The sequence below is a fragment of the Cherax quadricarinatus genome, chromosome 1 (assembly GCF_038502225.1).
Source record: "Cherax quadricarinatus isolate ZL_2023a chromosome 1, ASM3850222v1, whole genome shotgun sequence".
Lineage (NCBI taxonomy): Eukaryota > Metazoa > Arthropoda > Malacostraca > Decapoda > Parastacidae > Cherax > Cherax quadricarinatus.
In genome coordinates this window covers 15,926,290-15,941,649 of record NC_091292.1, presented here as the reverse complement: position 1 = coordinate 15,941,649, position 15,360 = coordinate 15,926,290, and the positions used below count along the sequence as shown (strand labels likewise).

Genomic DNA, 15,360 nt, shown 5'->3' with positions numbered 1-15,360 from the left:
ATTTCCAGGTTCTTTTTATAGTAAAACCAATCAAAATCACCTCCATTTCTATAATATGTTTTTTTACATTCTATCAAACGAGACCAAGAAAACGAGAATAGACCCATAAATACTACATGAAAATAGACCACAAAGTCGCCATTTTAATTTAAAAAACGGTCGTTTTTTTTTTTTCTCATTATGCACTGTGTGCTCCAGGATTTTTTTTATATGGTGCACACTGACCACACAGACCTATTCTCTCACATGTGGGCCTACCATTTTTCTCCTGCTTGATTTGAAGCCACTAGAATTTATGAGTATATATACATCAAACACGGTACCTCGTAAGACGTATATATACGACCAAAACAGTCAAAGGGTTAACTTCTTTCTTTCTTTCAACACACCGGCCGTATCCCACCAAGGCAGGGTAGCCCAAAAAGAAAAACGAAAGTTTCTCTTTTAAATTTAGTAATTTATACGGGAGAAGGGGTTACTAGCCCCTTGCTCCCAGCATTTTAGTCGTCTCTTACAACACACACGGCTTACGGAGGAAAAATTCTGTTCCACTTCCCCATGGAGATAAGAGGAAATAAACAAGAGCAAGAACTAGAAAGAAAATAGAAGAATACCCAGAGGGGTGTGTATATATATGCTTGTACATGTATGTATAGTGTGACCTAAGTGCAAGTAGAAGTAGCAAGACATACCTGAAATCTTGCATGTTTATGAGACAGACAAAAGACACCAGCAATCCTACCATCATGTAAAACAATTACAGGTTTTCGTTGTACACTCGCTTGGCAGGACGGTAGTACCTCCCTGGGCGGTTGCTGTTTACCAACCTACTACCTAGGAAAGGGTTAACTACTCATATTAATTTGATCAATCACAGGGAACGTTTGAAGCCCTCCCTGGAATGCAGGCAAGAAAGAATCTACACCTGGAAAATCCTAGAGAAATTAGTTCTAAATCTGTACGCAGGAATCACTCCCTACGAAATCAAAAGACTAGGAACAGTGCAACATACCCTTAACCCCTTGACGGTCGCAACCCCAAATCCTGAGGTTTCTCCTGGTGTTGCAAAATTTAAAAAAAAAAAAAAAAAAAATTCTTTTGAAATGATAGAGAATCTTTTCCCGATTGTAATGACACCAAAAGAATGAAATTTGATGGGAAAACTGACGGAATTACACTCTTGCGAAGTCAGCGATCTTGGCGATATTTACGAATTTGCAATTTCGCCCACTTTGAGCCCTATTTTTGGGTAATTCCATTGTTCCAGTCGACCAAACTCATAGCTATTTCTTTAGAACTCCATTTTTTCTACCGATTGAGTACAAGAAACTGCCCATTTACCAATTTCAACTGCCCAGTAACGTGGTCAGAAATTTGCAATTTGGCCAATTTCACGAAAATTAAAAAATATGATAATTTCAAAATAGGGTCCAGAATGAACAATGCAGACATTCCTGGTTCTAAAATAACATTTTCTTTGTTCATCAGTCATGTCTCCAGGCTCCTCTGATGCTACTCTTGCTTTCTATTGAATTTTTATTCAAACAAAAAATAGAAGATTTACTGTTATGCAGACTACTGCAATATTGTAATAATTGTATAAATAATGTCAACCCATTTATGACTTCATATTAGAATGGCTACTTGGACATTTATTGGAAAATGGCATCATTTGTTTACTTTTGAACATCGGCAAAAATCAAACATTTCTCCTACTTTGAGCTCCATTTCAAGGTTATTTTCATAGTAAAAATCAAAATCACCGCTATTCTATAATATGCTTTCCATTCTGTCAAATGAGACCAAGAAAACGAGAATACAACCATAAATACTATATGAAAATAGACCACAAAGTTGGCATTTTAATTAAAAAAAAAAAAAAGGTCAGTTTTTTTTTTCTCATTATGCACTCCGTGCTGCAGGATTTTTTTTATATGGTGCACACTGACCACACAGACCCATTCTCTCTTATGTGGGCCTACCAGCTTTCTCCTGCTTGATTTGAAGCCACTAGAATTTGTGAGTGTATATACGTCAAAAACGGTGGCTCATAAGACGTATATATACGACCAAAACAGTCAAAGGGTTAATGAAAAGCAGGGGTGCTATGAGTACACTAAGAGAAAACACAGTAAATGTTCAGGGCCCAAGAATGTTCAACAGCTTCCCATCATACATAAGGGGAATTACCAAAAAAAAAACCCTGGCTGTCTTCAGGAAGGAAATAGACAGATACCTAAACTCAGTGCCCAGTAGCCAGGCTGTGGTTTGAACACTGGATTACATGCAGTCAGCAGTAACAGCCTGGTTGATTTAGCCTTGATACACTGGGGGGTCTGATTAAGAACCAGGTTGCTGGGGCATTGACCCCAAAACAGTCCCCATGTAGACTCCAGGTAGTTGACCTAAAATAAATGCAGTTGGTCACACAAATTTGAGAAAAAATTAAATCCAGAATTCAGTGATAATCCACCTCACTTCTATCTTCCCTCCTTTACCCCTTTTCAAGGCTCCTTGATGTGGCAAAGAGGCTCTTGGTCATAGGAATCAAATCCTTTGGTCTCCTTCCTTAGACCAAGTCTAAGTACCCCCCAATCCTCCCCTCCTTATCCTATCCTCCCCAGCCCCCTCTTTTCCTTCCTTTCCTCCCCTCTCTAAACCCTCCCCTTTGCCCATCCCTTTTATAGTCTCTAGGGTCCTCACACTGGCATTACAGTTTCTAGGTAGGGGGAAGTGTGCTGGAGTTGATCCCACTCTGTAGGGTCCCTCGGGGGTGGTGTGGTTTGCCGTGGAATCTGAATTGTCTGAAGGTGCCCTGCTCCCTTCCTGGATTTTCGTGAAGTGGGCGGGGTGCTCTTCAGATAATGGGTGTATCTCCTGAAGCTGCCTGTTAGTTCTGGGAGGTGGCAGCCGAAGGAGATATGCTTTGTAGCAGGTTTCCAACTGCCCTTTCTTTTGTCCACCGAGGTGGCTCAGTAGATGTGAGGCTGCTATCCCGGAGCGCTGGTTTACTGGTATGAAGGGTGGGGTATGGCATGGGTTCCACGCTGCATCTTCACTGCCAGTGGGCTTGAGACCCTCTCGGATGAGGGGATGAGCTTCCAACCTTTCCATGCTTCCTAGTGACTGTCCCTCTGCTGTCCCTTTTCTTTTTTTTTTCTTTCCTTCTTTCTTTCTTTTTTTCTTAAAATAACAAGACAGGAGATAACACAGCAGAAGCACCTTTATTATGGAGTCTTCACTCAGTGAAACCCTTCCTCCTCCCAGGCCCCTTTCTGATCTCACAATCTGTTCTGACCCGGCTTCTTTATTGGACCATTCTCACGACTCTTCTCATACCCCTGTACCTTCTGCCGGTGATGCTCCGTCACCTGCTCCAGGTGTTGAGGCGCCACTCATTTCTGCTCATGTCGCTGCTTCTTGCACGCATTTAACAATGCATCTGGCTTCCCTGAATATGGTATGGCAGTTTTTGGTTTTGGATCGCCCACCTCCATCAGGTCAGACTACCCACGGTACTACTCCTAAACGTTCAAGACAACCTACTGACAACTTCTTCGATGTCTGCTCAAAAATGACCTACCTTTGCGTACTGGGTTTGCAAGTACGCAATGGACTAAATTCTATTCCTTACAAGCACGTTGGTCAAAATATATCCTTCCACGCTCTTTGAAGCGGTGTGCGTGTCATAACAGTACAGAATTCAGGACAAGCTCGTGCTCTCTTCCGTATCACTTCCATAGATAACATACCAGTAATCATTCGTAAACAAGCTACTCTCAGTTCTTGCAGTGGTGCTGTGGTCTTGCTGCGTACCATTGTACAGAGTGATTTTTTGTTTTGTGGCGATGATATTTTAGAACAATTAGCCCTTCAGGACCTTCCTGTTCTTAAGGTAGATAGTACATATGTCCTGCCCGCTCGTGGGCAGAGGTGATTTTATAGTAATATTGCCCGCTTAACCTTCAACTGCCGTGGCCTTCCGTCCTCTGTCTATATTGCAGGCCATCGCCCAGAGGTCCGTAAAGTAGTCCCCACTCCCCAACAGTGTCGTAATTGCTGGCGTTTTGGACACCCCACTAAGTACTGCAGATCTGCGGTGGAATGCCTGGTCTGCAGTGCAGCAGATCATTCCAATACGTCTTGTAGTCTTTCCCCTCTTGTCTCAATTGCAATGAATCTCATCCTTCATTTTCACACCATTGTCAAGTCTATTGTAATGAACGAGAGATCCGGTATCTTAAGGAGAGTGCGGGCCTTACTTACGCTATGGCTGTCTCTCAGCTCCGCTTTCAGGGAAAATTTCATCGAGTCCCTTATGCTCAAGTAGCCCGGAGACCTACAACCTTGACAGTCCTCCCACCTCCCAATCCCTCTGTGACTGTGTCTTCCAGGGTCATCCCAATTTCTAATTCTTTTGCGGTTTTATCCTCTGAAACTCCTACCTCTGCACCTCCTCCTCCTCCTCCTCCTCCATCTCGCTCACTCGCTTCTCAGTCTACGAGACCTCGCAGACCTACACTTCACATCTATCACCTGTAAAGTTCAATCTATCTTCTACCTCGGGGCCTAGTTCACACCCCCTTTCCAACATTCACACAAAGGTGGAGGTTCACCCCCCTCGTGTAGTTCCCTCTTCTCCTGTTCCCCCCTCATGTAGTCCCCTCTACTGTTCCCCACCACAAAGGCCCTCCCCCCATTTTCTTCAATAGTTGCCTTCCACCCTCCTTCCTCTCCTGTTACACTGCAGGACTCTTCTGCCCATGCCAACGCATCTCTCCAGGTTCATACTCCTCGCCCCCCTCAGACTTCTTTGGTTGCCTCCATAGTTACTCCGAACTCTACTTGCTCTACCTCTCCTGTCTCTGACATCATGGTATCGTCAGCTTTCTTAACCGCTGAGACGTTAGACACTATATTGCGGAGACGACACCCTTGATGGACACCAACGCGCCTCCTACCCCTTCTTTTTCATGGTCCTCGCAACAGTCTTTTCCTTTGCAGGATTCTGATTCCTCTTTGCTTACATGCTTACTGTTACTCCCACACACTGACTTTACTGATCCTAAAAGCCCATAGGTTTTATCATTTCTTATTGTTGCCATTTTTGTTTCTGTACATAATGTCTATTTTACAATGGAATATTAATGGCCTTAGGGGTAATCAAGGAGAACTCCAAGTGTTGCTCTCCCAGTTGTCCCCAGTATGTGCTAGGTTACAAGGACCCAAAATTCGTTATGCTATCATTCGTCCCGTCTTGGGCTATATGCTGTTACGTTCTTCCAATCCTTTTCCTGGCCAATCATTTAATGAAAGCACGCTTCTTGTGCACATTGATATACCGTATCAACAAGTTTTTGTTTGTTTTCTGCTGCATTATACTGCAACTCGTATTTATTTACACAGGTGGTATACAGTTTGCTCTCTATAACTTTCTCCCTCCCGTGCATTTTGTATCTCAGATATTGCTTTTTTAATTTCTTGTCTATCGCTGCCCATCTTGTTGTTGGGTGATTTTAACACTCGCCATCATCTGTGGGGAGAGTCCCACTGTGACTCTCGTGGTGATCAGTTGGAGACTGCTCGCTTCTCATTATCTTCATGTTTTAAATACGGGTACTCCCACCCATTTTGACTCTCACACTCAGTCTCTCTCCTGCATTGATCTTTCTAACTGTTCCTCATCACTTGCACTTGAATTTGCTTAGTCTGTTCTTCCAGACTTACATAACAGTGATCATATTCCTGTTCTTCTTACTTCTGCTACATATGCCCGACCGCTTTGTAGCCCTCAATGGCAATTTGTATGGGTGAATTGGGACTTATACTCTCATCTTACTACCTGTTGTGAGGACCTCCTTTCGTCCTCTATTGATGAACTGGCACACCAATTTTTGACTGGGTACGTTTTATCCCGCAAACCTCAGGTAGGCATTCTCAGACATGCATACCTTGGTGGTCTCCTGCATGTGCCAATGCAGTGAATTTGAAAATTGTAGTGTGGGGCCATTATTGATATAATCATACCTTGGAGCATCTGTTGGATTTTAAGCGGGCAAGGGCAGTTGCTCGCCGCGGCATACATGACGCTAAATGCACCTGTTGGCAAGACTACATGTCTACCATTACTTCATCTTCCCCTATGGGTGCAATTTGGAAAAAGGTGTGGAAGTTGTGTGGCAAGTACACTCTGGACCCAGCTCTCGTTTTGCAGGTTGCTGGAGTTAATGTCGCAAAACCTCTAGAATTTGCCACGGAAATCGGGAACTATCTTGTCCGTATCTCCTGTGTCCCTCATTTCTTGCGACTAAGCCTGCCAAGGAGCAATTGCCCTTAGATTTCTCCTCTGATGGAATGGAGCCATATAAAGTGCCTTTTACTCTCCTAGAATTAGAGTCCACGCTTTCCATTTCCTGGCCGTCGCCAACAGGACCTGATGATATCCATATCGGTATGCTACGTCATCTCCATTCTACGGCCCTTCCAGTTCTTTTATGCCTTTTATTTGGGATCAAGGGGTTCTCCCTTAACAATGGAAATCTGCTATTGTACTACCGTTTCACAAACTGGGCAACTAGGGGCTTGATACCTCCCACTATCGTCGCATTGCCCTGACAAGTGTAGTCTTCAAGGCGATGGAACAATTGGTGAATAGGCATCTGATGTGGTTCTTGGAGACTCACAATAGTCTTTCCCCTCGCCAATATGGCTTTCACAAGGGTCGCTCTACTTTAGACCGGGCTCAGAGAGTAGATATACTCTCGAAATTCTTCAAAGGTATATCAAAGGTTGCTCCACTTAGATACGTGGTCTTTTTTGATCTAGAGAAGGCATATGACACCACTTGGAGGTATAATATTCTTGCCCAAGCCCACTCCTTAGGCCTCCGCAGTAATCTACCAAACCTCCTTGTTGCTTTCTTATCCGACAGACATTTTTGGGTCAGTGTTGGCGCCTCACTTTCCTCAGACTTTGTACAAGATGAGGGAGTCCCACAAGGTTGTGTCCTTAGCACTACCCTTTTTCTCTTAGCTATAAATGACCTACCTTCCGTTCTTCCTTCGCATATTTGGTCATCATTTTATGTGGATGACTTCGTTATAACTTACTCAGGCGCTGACTGTCACCTAGTAGCAGCCTCCGTTCAGGATGTGATTGACCGAATTTCCCACTGGACCACTCCTCATGGCTTTAAATTTTCTAGCACGAAAACCCATTTCATTACCTTCATTAGATGTCTGCTTATCCCAGATACTCTATTGTACTTACACAGTTCACGTATTCCAGAATGTGATACGGTCAAGTTCCTTGGCCTGCTCTTTGATCGCCGGTTGACATGGAGACCTCACATTTCTTCTTTAAAGGCAACTTGCCACGGTCGGCTGAATCTCCTTAAAGTTCTTGCGCATCGTTCCTGGGGAGCAGATCATCGCACTCTCCTCCATTAACATTCCACTCTAGTCTTGTCCAAGCTGGATTGCGGTGACCAAGTCTATTTTGCGGCCTCTCCCACAACTCTTTCTAAGTTAGATCCCATTCATCATCAAGGTCTCTGTTTACGCCTTGGTGTCTTTTGTTCATCCCCTGTTGAAAGCCTCTATGCAGAGGCGAATGTTACTTCCTTAGCTGATCGTCATGATGCTCATTGTCTTCATTGTTTTGTCTGCGCTCATGATCTTCGTGTTCCTTCTACGTATAGGTTAATCTCAGACATTAGTAGTGAACCCACTGTTTGTTCAATGCCCCTGCCTACTGCAACCATTTTCTCTTTGTCTTCACTCACTCCGGTCTTCTCTCCAGTTGCCCCCCTTGTACGTTCATTTAGCGTCTGCCTTTTCCCTATCCCCTTGGGAAGTTCCAGCAGTTCATGTCTGTGCTCCCCCATTACCATGCGCCAAAGCTTTCTTACCTACGCCTGCTACTCACTCTCTTTTTCTCAAGTACTCCAGTCACATGCTCATCCCATTGCTGTTTATACAGATGGTTCTAAATCTTCTGATGGTGTTGGGTTGGCAGCAGTATTCCCTGATGAAGTTGTCCGAGGCCACTTGTTAGACTCAGCTAGTATTTTTACTGCTAAGTTGTATGCTATCCTCATAGCACTTCTTCACATTACATACATGTCTCCTTCGACGTTTGTGATCATTTTGGACTCCCTCAGTGCTTTACAAGCCATTGAACAATTTGATTACTCTCATCCATTAGTCCTTCATATTTAGCAATGGTTGTGCCATGTGACTAGCAAAAATAAAGATGCTGTTTTCTGCTGGGTCCATGGACACATTGGTGTGCAGGTTAATGAGCAAGCAGATGCTGCTGTGCGGTCAGCGGTGCATGATCTTCCAGTTTCTCATAGAGGTATTCCGTTCAGGGACTATTTTCCAGTCATCTCAGCCCGTCTCTGCAGCCGTTGGCAACAACGGTGGTCACAGGATTTACCTCAAACGACGCTGCTGCCCTACCACTCTTACTTTATCATCTCTACTTGCAGACAACCCCTCCTTTGACTCCCAATCCCTTTTTCACTTTTTGACAGTAACTGCCTTATTATACAAACTTTGACACATAGCCCTTAGCATCCCTTCCAACCCTTTTCTTCCCTCACTTCTGATCCCCTCTCCACCTTGCTGTTTATAACCCCTGCACTAATTGCTACCCTGCAGAGCTATATGACCCTTGTCGGTTTAGCATTTTCTTTGATTATTATAATAATAATAATAATCTTCCTTCTACCACCAACGAACCAGCCTATAGTCTGAATTGAAACACACAAATTATCAGCCTGTGAATACATACCTCCCTACTGCTTGCTTCCTTCCTTTACCTGTAGTCTAGATTTTGTGTAAGCAAAAACGAACTTTGTTTAGGCCGACATCCATTTTGTATATTTTGGGTATTTCAGCTTGATAATGTATTATATAAATTTATAGTTAATTTGTATTATGGTGGTTATTTTAGAAGATATGGTTGGTGCTAAGTACAATATACAGTGAGTTAAGATGGTTTCGTGAAAGATTTTTTTTACTCGCATAAATCCGAAGTTGTTTAACACACACGAGCTTACATTTTATCAGTAACAGGACATGTTGATTGACTCTATGGCTTTTTCAGGGGTTAAGTATGTTTAAAAGTAATATTGTAATTGTTAGTCTAGTCCACACAGTAAGATTTAAAATGTATTTTCCAAGTTCTTGCTAAATTAATTTTATGCTATGTATTTATATTTTCAGGAATTTGAAGAAGAAGTGAAAGCTGGTAGATGGTTTCACGTTTCTGACACTTATGTTGCCGAAGTTAATATTGAACGAGTGCTGAAAGCCCAAGCATATTTGCTTTTTTATGAGCGTCTTGTCTGAACATGAAATTTAATGTATATAGTGTCACTTTCCTGTTTGTACATTCAATAAGTATTTATGTGTACATTTCTCAATGATAATATGTATAGCTGAATTACTCCATTGACTAGTGGGTTTTGTATTATGGTATAATGACTAACTTTGAGTACAAGTGTAAGCCAGTTTTTACAGCTACAGACCAGTAGTACAAACCATTGTTACTCAAGATTATACATAATCTATTCAGCTTAGGATTCTGGCACACCTAGACAGTGATTAAAAGTTGCTGTTTATAATACTGATGTGATCAGGTAGGCAGATGTGGACAGAGAACTACAGTCAGTTTCTACATTATGCAAGTTAGAGTACTTAATTGTAATAAGATCTTATGAACTTCTTATACAGTATGGAGGTAATATAAGTTTGCATTGAGTAAAACACTTTAAAAATTATGTTTTCTGATGCAAATTTTCATTGCAAATACAGTACATTGCAATCTTTTTATAACCTAAATAGTAGTCAAAAAGCTCAATTGTTTTGAACATACTGTATTTAGAAAAACAAATTTGAAAGATCTTACTTGAGAACATAAATCTTAAGAAATATACCTGTAATCTCTTAAAATATTTTTCTAAAATAAAGTTATGGTATTGGTTCCTCATACAAAACATCATTGCAGAATACAACATTAGCAAATCACATTTACATTCTTGTGGTTCTTAGATAAATGTGGGAACTTATTATTTATATGTGAAATGTAAGGAATTTTATATTGTATATGTCTTACAAATATCATGGCATTTCTTTAAAGAATGTTGTTTTATCAGTCACAATCTTTGTACAGTAAATCCTCTTAATTTTTTTTACATTGATAATCTTTAATTATGAGACTGGATATATACTGTATATAAATATATAAATATAGATACACAGTGGAACCTCTACTATTTGACTATGTTCATTCCTGGCCATATGCAGATACTTTTAGTTAATTTTTGCACATAGCCACAGCTACCCCCCAAAAAAGACCCATGTAGCATAGAACAGATGATATTAACATATATGAAGAATAATTTTTTACATTATTACATTAAAAATAATATAAGTAAAAATACTAACACATTATTTTAGTTTGTCAATGGTCGTGAGAATGTTTGAATTGAGGTGTAACTTTACCGTACATGACAGGTGGTGGTTTGGTGGAGGCAGGAGCAGGGTGTTTTATGATAAAAAAGAAAATTGCTAATATAAATGTGACAAATTAAAGGGTACATTTGCTCTGTAAGGCAGTGGTTTGAGTACTAAAGTTGTCAGAAAGAAACCTGTGCAATATGTACACACCTGCTGATAATAGTCATGAGCACTCTCATACACTCCTGCCCATAAATGATACAAGTTATCATCACAATAATGTAAGAATGCTTGAGATTTGCAATTAGTTTAGTGGCAGATAATAGAAGCTCCACTGTATACTGTATGCATGGGTTGTGTGTGTGTGCATGTGAATTTTTTCATTGTAATATAAGATTACAATTTTTTCATAATCTTTACTACAACTTAAATTTTTAGGATTTGTCTATCATTTTTAAAAATACCTTTATCATCTGTGATAAGACACCTGTTTTTTACTCTGGTTGTGACTGGTAGTTCAACTGCTCAATATTATCCATAGAAATTGTACTAACCTTTATATGCCGACTTGAAAATTATACAAAGAAATCCGGCTTCAGATTCATAGCTTTCTTAAATGTGTTAGGGTGTGAAAAATACTCGTTTTTCAGTGTTTGATCTATTCAGTTGGTTAGAAATATATTTTCTGAAGGTAATTAGCTTTCTATGTAAGTGAAGTATACATAGAAATTGTCTGCATATGATAGATAAAAAATATATTAAAAAACTTTGATGTCTAAACTAAAAAAAAAAAAAAAACCTGATCATTATACCAGCATAACTTTGAATAAAAGTTTTAAAATTTTCAGTTGTAACTTATAAATAAGATAAACAAATAATACATACTTTTTTTTTTTTTTTGGAGCTTATTAATTAAATTTTCTTAAAGATGCTACCAAATGTAACTTTCCTCACTGGTATTGTGAATGTCAGTACCATGACACTACAGACCTGAAGGATGTAGGCATGTTTTTCAAACAGTCTTGCTAATTGCAAATTACACTAAAAATCAAAATTTCATGTAAAATAATAAAAGAGTTGCCATAGAACTATACAGTGCTTTCACCACATTTTGATTAACCCTTAAGGGATCCAAATGTATATATACGTTCACTCGCACAGCACCCTGAATATTTTTATTTTTTTTTTTTTTTTTTTTTTTTTTCTAAAGAAAAAAAAGAGCACATTTTTTTAAGTATTTTAGAATAAAAAAATTTTTTTTAGGGTCAGTACTTACTGAGATATGAGGCCAAGAAGTTGGCACTGGATGCTCATGTGACAGCAACATCGAGTCCTGCTGCTTGCAGAGGTGTTGCCGATATACCTTTTTTTCTATTTTTCATATTATTTTATGTAATTTTTATGTTCTGATAATTACAATTTGTAGTAGTTCTTGTCATTTTATAACCAATCTTTGTTCTGACACTAGTATTAGGTACTGAAATTGTACTCAAATTGTCACAAACACACTGACAGGTGGACAGTTACACCTGCCTTAGCCATTTACTAGTACAAAGTATTTATATGTCCCAGCAATGTTTTGGATATGTGGAAGTATATAATAACAATGAGGAGGAAGAGGAGGAGGAGGAGATGGAGGAGGAGGAAGAGGAAGAGGAGAAGAATAATATGTAATAATAATAATAATGGAGGGAGGGGGTAAAGGAGGTTTTGTGTGTGAGGGGCTTGGACTTCCAGCAGGCATGCGTGAGCATGTTTGATAGGAGTGAATGGAGACAAATGGTTTTTAATACTTGACGTGCTGTTGGAGTGTAAGCAAAGTAACATTTATGAAGGGGTTCAGGGAAACCGGCAGGCCGGACTTGAGTCCTGGAGATGGGAAGTACAATGCCTGCACTCTGAAGGAGGGGTGTTAATGTTGCAGTTTAAAAACTGTAGTGTAAAGTACCCTTCTGGCAAGACAGTGATGGAGTGAATGATGGTGAAAGTTTTTCTTTTTCGGGCCACCCTGCCTTGGTGGGAATCGGCCAGTGTGATAATAAATAAAATAAAAATAATAGATAATAATAATTTCCCTTGAAGCATGAAAAACAAAGTCCACCCCTGACAGTGACATGATAAGATGAGATAACTGATAAGAGCTGACATTTGATGAGCATACAGGAGGGTGGGGGAGGGTGCAGCTAAGAAAAGATTAGAGGTGATATTTGATGAGCATCCCCTCACTTTGTTTTCGCTGGTACATAAACATATCTGTCTCTCTCTCTGTCTCGGAGAGAGCTACAAGACTGCATCATCATCACATTTACTCACATCTTCAAGCAGAGTATAGCACTTTGTCTGGATTTTTTGGGTTATCCTAGGTAATTTACACTATGTATACTTGTATTTATATGTACCTGTGAGACAGAGATAGACAGACAGATAGAAAGAGAGATTGAAAGAGATACAGAGACAAACAAAGACAGATAGAGACAGAGATAAAGAGATAGACAGACCCTAAACTTGGGGTTAACATCGCTTTCCTTTTAAAAGAGGAGTGTTAATATGACATTACGTCAGTGTTTGCTGCACTGTTTGCTCTAGCTGGCACTCGATTTAACTGGCACTCCCACAAGGTACTAAGTGGTCCCAGATTTTTTTAATACCGCGCACACTGAGTGTTAGGACCCATTCTATGCTGACGAGGCATCTCGGGCCATCGTGCCAAATTTGAAGGTAATACGATTGGGGCGCTATGCGTAAGAACGTATATATACGTTTGGACCGTTTAAGGGTTTAAAATATTTCACAAAGAATATTTTCATAGAAAATCATTGTGCCCTTCTTGAAGTGTAACTGGAGAGCAATTGGTGGTGTTTTTCTTTCTTCAGGCCGCTCTTCCTCGTGGGAAATAATCGATAATTAAAAAAATCCTACAAACTAGGCCACCAACGGTGAGCCACTTTAATATGGTGGTGGAATTTTAGTGATTTGTTCCTAGGGGTAAGGGCATAGGAGTACTCTACTGATTTTTTTTTTTTTTTTGGGGGGGGGGGTGTAGGAAAAGACAAAATACTCATATTTTACATTAAGGCAAACAACACTTGAAATAAGAGAAAACAGCTAATAAGACTAGTTAACTGTATATACAGTATAAGATCACCATAGGTGCTCACAGTTTGACATGTCACTGTAAGTACTACAAAAGGATACAAATAAAATTCAATTCATGCTTTTTATATTTATTGTCATGTACTCTATGCTGACAGCCCCACCTTTGACACACACTCTCTCTTTTGATTTTTTTTTTTTGTCAGCAATAGCTTATTACACCACCCTTCCTAACTCTACCTCTTTTATGCTCCTTCACCTTGCTGGTCTCAGACCAAGTGCTGTATGACCCTTAAGGGTTTAGCACTTGGTTTTGATTATAACAATAAGTTATTGTCATGTATCTTCCATGGTATACACATTCTGAAAATAAAGGCAAAAAAAGGCACCCCTGCTACTGGCCTTTCGGTGAAAAATAAAGTGTTTCATTGATTTATGAAAGAAAATCAGATTAAAATAAAATTGCACAGGTAGAGCTAGTTCATGTGTATGAAAAACTAACAAAATTATCTCTGTTTGCTTTAATGTATATTTCATTCTATCCAATGAGACCAAGAAACCCAGAATACAACCATAAAAGCCATACAAAAATACACCACAAAGTCATTGTTTTAAACCAAAAACATGGTCGCATTTTTTTTCTCATGCACTGCACGCTGTAGGATTTTTTTTACATGGTGCGCGCTTACCATACAGACCCATTTTCTCACGTCTAGGCCCAAATTTACCGCTCACAGCATCATACTATGGGACCGACACTGGCATCAAAGCCGTGAGACAATGGAACCAACACAGAAAGGTTTACGTGCAGGGCACATAAGAGTTATTAAAGTATACAATTTAATGAAAAATATACATATTACAACATCCATTTTACCATTTGGTCATATCCACACTATATTTTGGATAAATAACTTGTACAATGAATATTCTGAGAATTACAGTGGTCAGTTGTAAAATTTTAACAGTGTACCTCAATCCTGAAGATTCTGAGCTCTGACTAATCTACTGCATTCATTTTTTATAATAATAATAATAATTATCTTTATTTCTACAAGTATAAGGTATACAGCCCTAGCTGACATCAATGACATACTACTACAGTGGACCCTCCCTTTTCGTCATTAATCCATTCCAGAGAGATCAGCGAAAACTGAAACCATTTTCCTCATAAGAAATAATGTAAATCCAATTAATCCGTTTCAGACACATAGAAGTATTAACAAAAAAAATTTTTTTTTAGCTTAAATATAGATTTATATGCAGAAAAGAATGACAAATATAAAGCACTAATAAAATGTATAAATGAACATTTAACATCACACTTGCTGTATAGCCCTTGTAGCTTAGCGCTTCTTTTTGATTATAATAATATAATAATAATGAAGGAGGGGTGTTAATGTTGCAGTTTAAAAACTGTAGTGTAAAGCACCCTTCTGGCAAGACAGTGATGGAGTGAATGATGGTGAAAGTTTTTCTTTTTCGGGCCACCCTGCCTTGGTGGGAATTAGCCAGTGTGATAATAAATAAATAAATAATAATAATAATAATAACATCACACTTACCTTTAATGAAGACCCTTGTTGGTGTATGGCAGACGAGGCAGAGGGGAGAGGGAGGTGAGTTTATTGTTGGAAACAGTACAATATGCTGCAATATGACACTAATATCAACTCTACGGCTTATTTATCTATCATAATTCACCTATTATGACATAATAAACAATATCAATAACATAAAAACATGACATATACTCTAGAATGAATAAAATATGGCAACAACATTGGAGGAGTTAGGTTCG

General features: G+C 39.5%; 1 protein-coding gene across 11 annotated transcripts in view; it reads left to right on the top strand.

The window, feature by feature from the left end:
• Usp16-45 (ubiquitin specific protease 16/45) overlaps window positions 1–11,554 on the top strand; it is a gene marked incomplete in the record, with an annotated part of 416,997 nt that extends 405,443 nt beyond the window's left edge. For all 11 annotated transcript variants that reach the window (XM_070098356.1, XM_070098257.1, XM_070098221.1 and 8 more), the window contains 1 exon segment: window positions 9,231–11,554. In XM_070098356.1, coding sequence (XP_069954457.1) covers window positions 9,231–9,356 — 126 coding nt within the window.
• Between the last annotated feature and the right edge of the window lie 3,806 nt (window positions 11,555–15,360).